Source organism: Sinocyclocheilus anshuiensis, unplaced genomic scaffold (assembly GCF_001515605.1).
Source record: "Sinocyclocheilus anshuiensis isolate Anshui unplaced genomic scaffold, SAMN03320099.WGS_v1.1 scaffold2020, whole genome shotgun sequence".
In the NCBI taxonomy this organism is placed as follows: Eukaryota; Metazoa; Chordata; class Actinopteri; order Cypriniformes; family Cyprinidae; genus Sinocyclocheilus; species Sinocyclocheilus anshuiensis.
Window position 1 is genome coordinate 286,948 of NW_015557276.1, and position 14,063 is coordinate 301,010.

A 14,063-nucleotide genomic window follows, 5' to 3' on the forward strand; every position below is an offset into this window, starting at 1 on the left:
TGGAGTTTATCCACGGACCCAATATACTGTTACACAACATGCGTTCTCTTTCTCAACTATTTAACGTTCCAAAACTGACTGTGTCTAACTGGATACTCGCCAAAACGGGCATTTTTACATAATTTTGTATGTATTTGAACGTTTTAGCACAGTTAGCCACTCATTTTGGTATTTGTGGCTCACAAACTGTTTGAGACTGAGCGCGGCTTGTGCGCTCCACTAATATAGATCAGTTCTGGTGCGCACGCTTTTGGTGTAAGCGCGAAACCTGCGGGAATGACTAAAATAATGCGCAATACAAGCACTATTTAACCGGAGCACATGAGAGCGTGTGTGAGAGAAGGGGTCGTCGGAGAGAAGAGAGCGAGAATGCGCGGCTGACGTTATTGCCTGTGCGAAACGGATCGGCGCGGAATCGAAAAGAAGTGAGACTGACCGGCCGATCACCGATCCGGGCCGATCATGAGGAAAATCAGCCGTTTCCGATCCCTGGCCGATCGATCGGTGCATCTCTAGTGGTAAGCTATGCCAGCTAATGGTGATAGTGAGCTTATTTTGCCAAATGGTTCAACTCAGCGCTTGACACAATTTACTTTAATTTGGGGTGAATTTTGTCACTGACTTTTTTGAGAGCTCATGTTTCTATGATATTATAGACACTTTGTTTTAATTTTAGTTGATAGTAGACATCCTGAAATATAATTAAGAGTATTTGTGATACCCTCTTCTTTGAATGCTCTGTTTCTATAGATTCATTGTTATTAGAGGTATACAGCTCTGTGTACAGAAACCTGTTTCTGCATAATCCTCTGCCAGCTTCACGTCCTCAGGGCAATTCCATTTGTCAGTCGTCAACTTTTGGTGGAAACATGAAAGAATATTTCCACCAAGTGTTTGTTTTGCACACCATTTATCCATTTATGGTGGATAGTTCTCTTTGTATATGTTTCCGTTTTGTCTTTTTGACCGAATTTATGCAACCATTCGTTTAAGAATTACCAGGCTATCATGGAAAGTTTTCGCGAAGAATTCTGTCGAAAACTTTGCAGATTTCGTCAGAATTTGAGCACAAATCCATGGAGTCCTTCATTTTCTTTTCTAGGCCAACTTTTGGACCAAGACCACATTTAAGCATTTTGTAATAGTTGTTTTTTTTTTTTAGATGCTTTAGATTTATAATTCACCATATGTTTTATTATTATTATTATTATTATTATTATTATAGAAATTAGGTCTTATTATTATAGAAACAAGAGGTCAAGGCAATTCTATGGAAGCCTGTTTCCGCCACTGAATAAAAAATAAAAAGGGTAATTGCAACTTTTTATCTTACAATTCTGATTTTTTTTTCACAATTGCGAGTTTGTATCTCGCAATTCTGAGAAAAAAAAAGGTCAGTTCTCAGAATTGCGAATTTATTTCTCAGAATTGTGACCTTATTTCTCAGAATTGCAAGTTTATATTCAGCAATTCTTACTTTTTTATATCATGCAAGTCTGAGAAAAAAAAAGGTCAGAATTAGTGAGTTAAAGTCCGTGTGAACCGGATGTTGCTGCCGACTTTATTTCAGTGCAGTGACGTATTTCCATCAGAAATGGAATATTGAATAGAGGGCATGGTTTTATTTTTGCGCTCCTCCTCTTGGTCTCTCACTCATAGCAGCTGAAACGGAATATTGAATAGAGGGCGTGGTTTTATTTTTGGTCCCGGTCTCTCACTCATAGCAATTGAACGGTTGGAGGGGCATGTTTAAGGATATTCTGCCCAAGCCGTCAAACTGACGTCATCAGAGAAGGAATGCCATTCCAGAGCGGAAGCAAATGTTCAGATTTGTATTGAAGATTACCAAAACAAACAATTTTTTTCAGCGGATTAACTTGCACGGATGAATTGTTCACATCAAGACTAGCAATGTGCGCTAGTAAAGTAAATAAAGTCAATTTTGATTTCATGCGGACTTTAAAAAGTCAGAATTGTGAAAGAAAAAGTCATATTTTAGTTGTAATTTTTTATTCAGTGGTGGAAATGGACTTCCATGCAATTCCAGTGAGGCCTCATTTAAAACAAAAACAAACTTGAGTCAAGTCATTGCTGGTCACAGGATAATGGTCACTTTGTAACATTCACTGGGTTGCATGATCAACCAAAGAAAATCAAATGAATCTTTTTTTTTTAGGTAAACTTGGCAGTAAATCAATGCAATCATTTGTGTAGGGGATCTGTGTCTCACACTCAGTGGTTGTTCTGACTTTTCCTGTTTGGCATATATTCATTCTGGACTCTGAATACTTCAGGGCTGTAGCTGAGGGCTCAGACGCCAGAGCTGTTTCACACCCGGTGCTTTTTCACTCTAGATATGAATGGCCATTCAGCTTTGTCTTGAAAGCCTTAAGGCATCACATCAGATTTGTTTTGGTCTTTCCTTCCAAACCTTTGACATTATATTTTATTACCTTATTCATATTTCTCTCTCTCTCTTTCTCTTTCTTTATCTGCAAGGAACCCCTCCACGGCTTTCTATCAGGCCTTCCCAAACGGCAGGTCAAAGGCCATCAGTGATGGGTATGATCACTGTGTGTGTGTTATATTGCACTCTTGGCAGCCGTGAGTGTGCATGGAGTAAGCATGGCATTTCTGGAAGTGTTTCAGGCTCAAGAGTCTAACATCCATAACAAGAAGCACTCTTACATATGGACTCTCTTCACAGGCTGATGATGCATTTACACAGTTAGTAGCATTGTAATTCTTTATTAAAATCATGGAATCATGGATGTACTTTTTAAAATTTTTTTTCACAAAAATAGTCTCCTATTCGCCGCTGTAGAAGTTTACTCAACTGTGACTACTTCTGAGAACCCTGGCATTGTGAAAAGGGTCCATTGTTGACAGTTTTGGCTTGGGCATCTTTAAAGGGTTAGCTCACCCAAAAATGAAAATGAGCATGTGTTTTACTCACCCTCAAAGCATCCTAGGTGTATGTGACTTTAGCTGGAAGTCGTTCCGGCAGATGATGTAGAACGTCTGTGTTGCGTGATTGGTGACGAACGCGGAGACAAAACAAAACAAAACGCCGTTCACGAATTAGAAGCACAAAACGAGGATTTGAAAATGTCGGAGTATTTCGATATAAGCCAAGAGGAGACTGGTTTTCATTTGCTAAAGTAAGGAAACTTTGTTTCCTTTGCTCCTGCATTTCTCAGAGGCACGCGCACAACGCCTACGTCTTACATCATCTGCCGGAACGGCTTCTGCGTACCACAGTCAGCGGAAGTGAGAAAAAGTGTTTATTATGTTTGAAATATGGATATTTATCTTACAAACTGGAGTAAGACTGGAGTTACTTCTCTGAAATTATTAATTGGTCAGTGGATGCCTTTGTCAGTGTGTTGAAGCAAACATTTTCTCAACTTTTGGATGTATGACGGTACATTACATCCACAGTAGAGTTGCTAAAAATATTGCTTTTTTGATACTTATCAATACTGAAATATCTAAAACTCTGAGTACTCTTTTTTTTTTTTTTTTTGCAGTATTGTTATACTGATACCAGCTGTGCTTTCTCGCTCTCTCTTCTTTCTGACAGCCAGTTCACACACCTCAGTCTGTGAACATTTATAAACTTGTTGTCCAACAAAATACACAATTAACAACATATTTTCACTCCAAACTCACTTCATAACATCAGTCGAGTGTTTGAAATAACTTCCCGATGCCACATCTGATGTGGCTTCTTAGCATAGAATGAGGCTGAAAATGTATTATTTTATAGTATTCTACTGTATTACATGCTATGTCGATTAGCGTTGCATTATAAATCGGCTTTATTCTTATAAAAATACCCAAGATGGCTTGAAGAACACAGATGAACCATATATTTTCACAGTTGTGTGTTAATTGTCTTCATGTTTGATCAGTTAAAGCATTTCTATCTTCTTTTTATTTAGTTACAGCGATAGCTGGATGCCTTTGTTCATATTAGGGATTCCTGGATCGGCATAAGTAAGGGATGTAACGATTAACTGCGAGCCGGTTGAAAATCGATTCAAATATGTGACGATTCAAATCGGTTGAGATGCTAAACAAATTGCGATACATTTGGAGTAGGAGTTTATATGAATGTATCTCTGAGGGGAACTGACTATCTTTAGAAAAGTTTACGTGGTATTTTCTTTTCATCTAGCCTCTGAACAATGCATGTTAAAGTAGTGTTCATAAGCGCAGCACTGCTTTGTTTACAGAGGTAACCCAGGAAACACTGTATCATTGCTGTTCATAAGCGCCACCTGCTGGCAGAGAGTGAATATGCGTCTCATTCAGCTCGTCTGCTGTTTCCTTCAGATATGTTTTATGTAGTATAGTTTCACAAAACTAAAGTCAGATCATTCTGTTTTTGCTTCAAATTTCGAAATTATACAGTCTAATTTAAATGAAAAACTACTCATGCTGCATGTATGCTGCATCTTTGTTTGGATCATGATTAAAATCCAGTGGTTGCCTCTAATTTTTAATGGAAAGAGCACAGACAAAGCCTTAGTTTGTTCATATTAAGAGATTTCTTTTATTTGTGTAACTTGTTTGATTTGGGGTTTGTTTTAAAATTTCAATTTAGTTTTGTTATATTTCAATTTCACAAAGAAACGTGCAGCAATAGCCTAATAAGACGACACCTTTTCATTTACTGTATAATGTCTTCAATCTCATTTTGTTAAAAAAAATGGTGAGAAAATCGAATTGAATCGTGAGTTGAGTGAATCGTTAAATCCCTAGCCATAAGTATTATTATTATTATTATTGTGAGGCATATGTGGAGTTTCTGCCCTCTGGCTTATAGTATGAACGAAACATATATACATTACGTGTCTATAGCGCTCAATAATGCTCACACCACCCTATTTGGGGTAAAAATGGGAAAAGTAATACTTCTCTCTGAAGACATTTGAAGCTAGATACTAGTCCATATCACGATCAGAGTTAAGTGTACTGACTTACTTTTGATTATTTCATCCAAAATTTGGCGAATTCAGTGACATTCTGCGTTACAGTACATTTTTATGACTGGATTCCGCGATTCCATCCGCGTTTTCCACATTGCAGATATCATAGGGCCTTACTCATTGTCATGTTCTAGCCTTGTTATATATATTTTATGCCTTTAATGTTGTAGCAGTTTTTCTCTGTGGTATCAGATATCAATATTTTTCGAGGTATCGTATCGAAGTTATAAATTCCAGTATTGTGACAACACTAATCCACAGTTCATCATTCCTGGTCCTACAGAGCCACTTTCTTGCAGGACTGTAGTCCAGTAAGCTTCTGAATATAATATGACCTATATGACAAATAACACATATTTGAGAAATTACCCATATATTATGTATAACCTCAGATTTTTAACATGTTCGATATTTTGAGGCGATTTTAGAATACATTTCATTTGTCACACGCTTACTAAGAATGAGCTGCATGTTTCTGTGCAAGTTTGTTGTGTTCGTAACAACTCTAAAGATTAAGTTAACAAAGAAAGTGTCTAATTAAAACGTGTAATTTGTAGAACTATTTCTTCTTGATCAAAATGTCCATTAGAGATGTTTTTAATGTGGGTTTGCATGAGTACATTGAGTACTAGTTTACTTAAACCTCAGAGGCACAAATTGACATTTGATTATGATTGAAAATTCGGTAGTTCTTGAACAAAGGGAGGGTTGTACTGACAGTGAGCCAGCATTATTTAACATTACTGTGTGACTCATAACTCTGGTGGGAAGGATGGTATTCATGTCAAGAGCAGATTTCTGATATTTGCTACATGTTTGCTCCTGTCCCCACTGAAGCACAGTGTTGACAGTCGTCAAACCATTGGCCTGAAAGAAAACCTGAGGTTTTTTGTGAACATATGCATTTGTAAGCAAGTCTAAATGACTAATTTCTTGTGCCGTGACTCACAATGGAATGCCTGCAGATTTTGATGATTTGATCTAATTGAAATGACGAACTGTAGTAACTTTCAAATTGACGTTTTATTTTCAGAACCATAAAACAATTAAACGGCTTGGTTGGTGGTTTCAGCACTTTTAGCATGAGAATGATGGTTATAGATCATTAGGGCAGTTGCGTGTTCATTGCTTGTTCATAGTCTGAAACCTCTCTGGTGCAGATAAGGAAACTTGTGCTTCTTATTTGCATATTTGTCCCACTCTTTTATCCCCATCCAAAGGCTCCAGGGCTTTTAGTTACAGGCAGATTTCCATGGAAATACTTTAGTTTGAGAATATTTGCATGGCTTTTTTTCCCGTTTGTCTGTATTAAGTGCAAATGCTTTGGTATTTTGGTAGAATTAGTTGTTGGATTAATGATACAGATAATAATTCCATCAGTTACATTTGTGACCCTGGAGCACAAAACCAGTCTTAAGTCGCTGGGGTATCAATAGCCAACAATACACTGTATGGGTCAAAATTATTGATTTTTCTTTTATGCCAAAAATCATTAGGATATTAAGTAAAGATCATGTTCCATGAAGATATTTTGTAAATTTCCTACTGTAAATATATCAAAACGTAATTTTTGATTAGTAATATGCATTGCTAAGAACTTAATTTGGACAACTTTAAAGGCGATTTTCTCAATATTTAGATTTTTTTTGCACCCTCAGATTCCAGATTTTCAAATAGTTGTATCTCGGCCAAATATTGTTCTATCCTAACAAACCATACATCAATGGAAATCTTATTTATTCAGCTTTCAGATGATGTATAAATCTCAATTTCGAAAAATTTACCCATATGACTGGTTTTGTGGTCCAGGGTCACATTTGTGAGCTGATCCAAAATATGCAAATGTGGAATAGTTATGTTAAAGGAATGGTTCACCCATAAAACCTAATCTTTGGTTGGCACACAAAAAGAGATATTTTGCAGAATGCACAAGCTGCTCTTCTCCATACGGTGAAAGTAGACCAGTCAGATATTTACTGAAAATGTTTCCCTCACTGTAACAACTCTTTATGGAGCTTGACAGGTCATGGTCTGCTTATTTTTAGGGATGGGCGCTATACCGGTATGAAAGTGACTACTGGTATTATGTTGTTCCATGATATGGATTTTGTTATACCTTGGATACCATTATATATTCATGAATTCAAATTTTGCATTTACATTGTTTCGTTCAATACGCTTTGCAAATTTGAACACAAATGACTATAGAATCGAGGCTGAACGTTTTTGTCCTCTGTGTGCAACGCTGTACTACACAGGAATTAGTAATCAAACACATAGAGCATCGGAACAGACCTAATTAATAGAGCACAAATCGCCTACTCCAGTGGTTCCCAAACTGAGGGATCGTACTGTACAGTCAGCAGATTATTTTGCAAAAGAAACCTCTGCAGGGTGATAAAGACTACACTGCGTAATTTTCACGCTTATTCATGCGGCCACTTGCCTAAGTAAATAATTGAGTGCAAAATATTAATTTGACATTTTAATTATTAATCATGACTCGCACAATAGTATCAGCTTGAGTGCTCCATTATCAGTTGTAGCACTTGTGGTTGTATCAATAACAGACCACTAGATGGCGTGATTGAAGAATCAGAGTTGTATTGCAGGGAGTCATGTAGAAATATAAATGAACGATGTATGGTTCTGCTCTAAGCATGTAAGTTACAAGTTTGTGAAAGGACTTCCAGTGCCAGGTAAACGTAAAGCAGATTATGAATATATACTTAAGATTCACAAATACCAAAACAACGTGTCTTCACCAGAGCAAATAGAACCCAGTGATGTTCTCTGCTGTGGATGCGACGCGACAAATAAACAAATGCCGCTTTCTATTTCTGACGAACTCCAGCGCTCTGACACAAAGAACAATTTCAAATATTCATAAGAGAATCGTGAAAAAATAGTTTCCTCAAAAATATTAAGCAGCACAAACGTTTACAACATTGATAATAATCAGAAATGTTTCTTGAGCAGCAAATCAACATATTAGACTGATTTCTGAAGGATCATGTGACACTGAAGACTGGAGTAATGATGCTGAAAATGTAGCTATGATCACAGGAATACAGTAGCCTATATGTTAAAACATTCAAATAGATAAATTAAATTGACAATATTTTACAATAGTACACTGTTTACTGTATTTTTTATAAATAAATGTAGCCTTGGTGAGCATAAGAGACTTTCCAAAAAAAAGACTTTCCTTGAAAATATTGTTCTCTACAAAAGGGGGGCTGGCAGAAAAATGTGGGAACCACTGGCCAACTCAAACACAATATTTAATTTAATTTAATTCATACAGGCCTACCTCATGTTACCTCATGTTGCACGTTTGCACAAATCGTGATATGAAGTTTAGCTCATATCGCCCACCCCTACTTATTTTGTATGGACAAGAGCAGCTAATATCTCCCTCTCTGTTACACAAAAGAAAGCAACCCAGGCTCATTGGAAATATGTGCTTGTGGCGACGTTTCTGCAACATCGATATTATGTACCTTACTGAACGTTTCACAGCAGTTTCAAAGTGAAATGTCCAGTGAATGAACCGTAGTTTCACGGGATTTGTACTAGTGGTTAAATGGATCGTAGTTGATCCGTGATCCGTACGGACGATCCGTGCATCAGGTCTTAAAGGGACAGCGGCCTATAAATACTGCTGCTGTCATTAATGATCATCAAACAACAAAAGAGCTGTGATAAAAATCTGTTTAATTTATACAGTGAACACTATGCAGTGTTATTTTCCTTAATTATTACATTTCTGTATTTGAATACTACCAACCTTATTTTATTTGTAACATATTCTGTTGTATTTATCTATGCTTGTAATTTGTGTATTTGTTCTTATTTTTACTGGCTGTTCTCTTGTCTCTTTAATCATGTTTAAACTTCTAGTTAATCTAGTAGTATTTGCTGTGGTATCAAAGAAGTACTTCACTTTAAGTAATAAATGGGAAAGCAAGTTAAATTGAAATATTTTTATTTTCTTGCTGATCCAAAAAATGATCCAATCCTTGGGTCAAAAACCGTAATGTGATCCGAACCGTGAGATTTGTGATCCGTTGAACCACTAATTTGTACACTACACTGTATAGCGTGAGCTACTGAGCAAGCCTACTGAGTTAGAAAACCCATACATATGAAGCTGGATATGTGACACTAACGTTCAGAAGTATCAGTTTTCAAATCTCGCAGCATGTTAAAATTGTTTTGAAGTCATAACAAAATTGTGCAAGGAATTTTGCAAAAATTAGGCTTTCTTAATCAAATCTCTGGCCCTGTAAAACATACTTTGTGTGAAAATTAATACAAGTTGCCAGAGTTTTACTGCCTCTAGTTAGTAGTCGACCGATATATCATCGGCCGATAAGTTTTTCTGCCTGGTCGATGTGTTCATCTTTTATTTTGACGGCGCTGAGAACGGCAGCGCCAGGGCACACAGTGCTCACATTCTCCCTCTTCATTGTGTGTTGTCGTCATTTAACAATTCTGCCTAATACAGATAGAAGTCTGTCTAATAATCAGATAGAACTGTTGAACAAATGAATTAAAAGGTATACAAAAAGTATTATAACGATTGCTTTTATATTATTAGTAACAGAAAGGCAGACATAATACTTTCTAAAGTATTATAATGATTGCTTTTATATTGTTAGTAACAGAAAGGCAGACATAATACTTTCTCGTTTGCCATCAGCATTCAGCAAATACTCATATCATTTAAACAAACCTTTAAATGACTAATGAACATTTAATTTCACAAACCTTGCAGACTTCGTCGAATCCAGCTCTGAGATCTTGTGAAGTGTGCATTTGTATATTGCCTGATCGTGTGTGCTCTGCGTGATAGTCGATCCGTGCGAATTGAATCCGAACAGGAGGAGAGTTCAGCTTCACTGGAGACGCGTGATCAACTTTAAACTCATTATTTCAAACTATGCTGATTTATGCATTTGCGCACTGTCATATTCATGTCATTTTTACTGCGTGCTGCATGTAAAATGAGTGTTACCTTGGCTTTAGTTGAAAAAATATGATTCCCAAAGCACACAAACTTCCCAGATTACCGAGTGCCTTGTTGGTTACAGTGTTTACTTTCTTTTTGTTTATATATTTTAAAATATTTCTTTATTTGTGAAAAATACTGTAATAGAATTATAGAATCAGGAAGTTGTCATCTAAAGTATAAGTATGTTTATTTTACACATTTATTTTTAATATAATTCATTTTCAAATTATTTCAAGTTTCTCAAACATTAATTAAAATAAATAAAACTTATAATTAAAATAAAAAATATACTTGCATATATCGACTTTATATCGGTCATCGGCCACCCTGCTCCCTTAAGATATGGGCATCGGCTGTCAAAAAACCAATATCCGTCGACCACTACCTCTAGTGTTCATTTGAATTAATTTCATTTGTATAGGTACGTTTTTTTTAAGTTTTGCAGAAATGCAGATAGAGGCACGTATTTCCAATGAGCCTGGGTAGAAAGAAAGTCATACTGGTCGGGAACAAGATATGAGTAAATGATGACAGAATTTTTATTGTTGAGCAAACCTGCATGTTTTTGTAAAGATGTCCTAACAAATTCAGATTACGAAATCAGTTGGCTTTCATGATTAATTGAATTTGGTTAACTTTTTTCCCCTCACAAATGTTCTAGAAAACTGCATTGACTGGTTAAATCAAGTACAATGTTGAGCACTTGGAAATCAGAGTTCAAATAGGGGTTGTGTAATGGAATCCTTTGTTTTGGATAAGAATTTAGAATGAAGAAAGCAAAGATTGCAAAGATTGTGAACTAGCTGCTATTAGTTTGTCAATGTAGACCAAGAAGCTGCTTATTAGGGCTGCACAATGAATCGAAATTAAATCGCAAAGGCAATAAATTGCGATTAGGCAGAAGCTGCGATTGTCATGCGTATCTTTAAGTGAAGCACAGTTCTGTGATCAGTAGTAAATCTCCATCCGAAGGCCAGAGGGCACTTTCGCACTGAAAATCCAAATATGCCCCGAAAAAGAAATCCAGGAAATGCCTATAGCGGTAGCTGAATAAACAGAAGATTTAACTGCTTTCATTGATTCAACGAGACTAATAAACACACGACTATGGCAGTATATGGTTTATCGGAGTTCTTATTATTATAATTTTCATCATAATAATGTATATCTATAATGAAATGTTAATCGATATAGCCTTTATCACTGCATATAATACAATGAAATATTGTGTGCCTTAATTATTCTGTTTAAGAAGCCACATCATCTCACAGAAGGATTTATTTCAAACACTCGACTGACATGGCACCCCTAGGAAGGGTTCTTTCGTCATTTTTCAGTCAAATCAACTTCTAAAAGCACACTGATTTGACTTAGGTGTGACTAAAGCTAGTCATCCACATTGAGACATCTAAAATAATGTGACAATATCCCAAGTAAAATCTTTAATGTTCTCCCTAAAACATTCATCCAAGTTTAGAAAATGTTGGCTATTTGCAGATATATATATTTTTTTTTTTTTTTTTTGACTACATAACACTGTTCAAAGTTTTCTATTATTTCCCATGTCTGGCTATTTTGTAGATGTAACCACATAATTGAACTTCACATGTTGGATAAGCAGTAGGGCTGCACGATTAATCGCGATTGTCATGCACATTTTGTCAGTAAAGCCGGTTCTGTGATTATTAGTAAATCTACATCACCTGCTTTCAGGTGGAAAAGCATTTACTACACAGAGCCGTAGTTCTCTGACAAGCTATGCAAAATCGCAGACGATATAATCGTAGGATTATGAAATCGACTAAATCGTTCGGGATAATGACAGCTGTTTGCGTAGCTTCTCAGAGAACTACGGCTCTGTGTAGTAAATGCTTTTCCACCTGAAAGCAGGTGATGTAGATTTACTAATAATCACAGAACCGGCTTTACTGACAAAATGTGCATGACAATCGCGATTAATCGTGCAGCCCTACTGCTTATCCAACATGTGAAGTTCAATTATGTGGTTACATCTACAAAATAGCCAGACATGGGAAATAATAGAAAACTTTGAACAGTGTTATGTAGTCAAAAAAAAAAAAAAAAAATATATATATCTGCAAATAGCCAACATTTTCTCAACTTGGATGAATGTTTTAGGGAGAACATTAAAGATTTTACTTGGGATATTGTCACATTATTTTAGATGTCTCAATGTGGATGACTAGCTTTAGTCACACCTAAGTCAAATCAGTGTGCTTTTAGAAGTTGATTTGACTGAAAAATGACGAAAGAACCCTTCCTAGGGGTGCCATTTGCAGTGTTGACTGTCTAAGTGTACAGGTTGTTGGACACTCAGTATAACACGCAAATTTATACCATTAGATTGATTCATTGAAGTGTTTTCATAGTGTAGACTGAGACTCAGCATTTCCATCTTCATTTTCTCTGTAAAACAATGAATGCTTGTAGATTGAAATAAGCCTTTTAACTAAGCTACAGCATGCACTCTGCTAAACAGCAGGAGGCGCCCGTTGGAGTGCGTGTGGACGGAGGTGGTAACACCGGGTGATCCGTATGAATCACGGGGCCCACATGACTCCCACCAGCGGTATGAGGTCATTGATTCTAGGCCAGCTGTGTGCTGACCAAAAACATTATGCAACAGCTCAACGAATTCATTAACAGCATCTCTCAAGACTCTGAACTTGTTTACAACAAATGGGTGTTGAGGATGAAACACTCATGACTCTGATTTGGAGCTGAAGGAACTACGTGAACTTTACAGGCTTTACAGGGCGTCTGAGGAAAGATACCCTCTTAACGACTGTTACGGCATTTCAGACTCATTCACACGGAACTTTTTGCATTCCTCTGCTTTTTCTTATGTAATCATGCACTAAACGGAATTGCTTGACCATTGCACATGCATTTTGCAGCATCTCGCACATGATATTGCAAGTGCTCAAGTTCAACTTTTAAAAAAACCCTGTCTTTAGTACTGATGCACTGAAATTTCGGCAGTGAATGAAAACAACATTTGGACGAGAATGAATTTTCAGTTTCAGCCGAAAACGTTGCCTACAATGGTGACATTTAATTAGCACTTCTCCAATGGCGTTTTGTCTGTGTCCGTGTCAGTTTAGCGCGCACAGCGTGGATAAGCCAGTAAACATGTCAGCTGTGTGGACGCTAGAGCGAGTTGATAATATCGATTTCTCGTTTTCAATCGATCTTCATTTTCATAAACTGAGATCTTTTATTCTGTGCTGTTTTTAGTTGATGCATGAACAAAACTAAATGTTATTACGCACCTACCATCAAACAATTTCAGTAAGCTTTGTGCTTAAATTTTGATGTTATTGTGGCGTGTCAGATTGCTGTAGTGGCCTGAGTTCACGTCACGTGTTACCATGAAAAAGGTCAAGGAAGCTGGCATGGTGTTAAAACACCAACCAACTTAATCATGAGGAAAAAAAACCAAAAGAAACTTGTGTGCATGTAAGATGGAAATATCATGTCTTCAGGTATAGCCTGAATTCCCTGTGAGTTCGAAAGAATTTTTTGTGCGTGCTCCTCTCCACATCTTTATATTACTAATACAGGTTCTTTTCTTAAGAACTGAGCTTCCCCTGTGTGGGTGACTATACTGCAAGGAGGAAGTTTCCGTTGGAATAGACTGTTCTTTGTTAATCACGATGCCACATGTAGATAGATTTGATGTCATACGCATAAACCATACTGTGTGAAGCAGTTTGCTGAGAATGGAGTAATAAGATAATGTCATGTCAACTGATGTCAACAAATGTTGCAAGAACTACATGACTTCACCACTTACAGCTGTTCCAAGCTCATCCGTACTAACCCTCCAATAACTGACTGTTTGATGAATTCAGCATTTTGATTTAACAACAATGTGCAAACTAACTCTGTTGAAAAAGAAAAAAGTACATGATGCACAAAAAACAAACAAACATGTTACAGGTTGTTTCTTTAACTTCATGATTTTCAATCGTCAAAGTTTTTCCACATTTTAACGTATTATTTTTTCATAAATTAATTTTTTTCCACTC

General features: G+C 36.6%; 1 protein-coding gene across 2 annotated transcripts in view; it reads left to right on the plus strand.

The window, feature by feature from the left end:
- tsc22d2 (TSC22 domain family 2) overlaps positions 1–14,063 on the plus strand; it is a 31,744-nt gene that overhangs the window by 10,343 nt on the left and 7,338 nt on the right. Inside the window, exon 3 of one of the 2 annotated variants that reach the window (XM_016474474.1) lies at positions 2,500–2,562. The exons of the other annotated variant lie outside the window; for it this stretch is intronic. Coding sequence (XP_016329960.1) covers positions 2,500–2,562 — 63 coding nt within the window. The remainder of the gene's footprint in view (positions 1–2,499; positions 2,563–14,063) is intronic. 2 annotated transcript variants of the gene reach the window in all.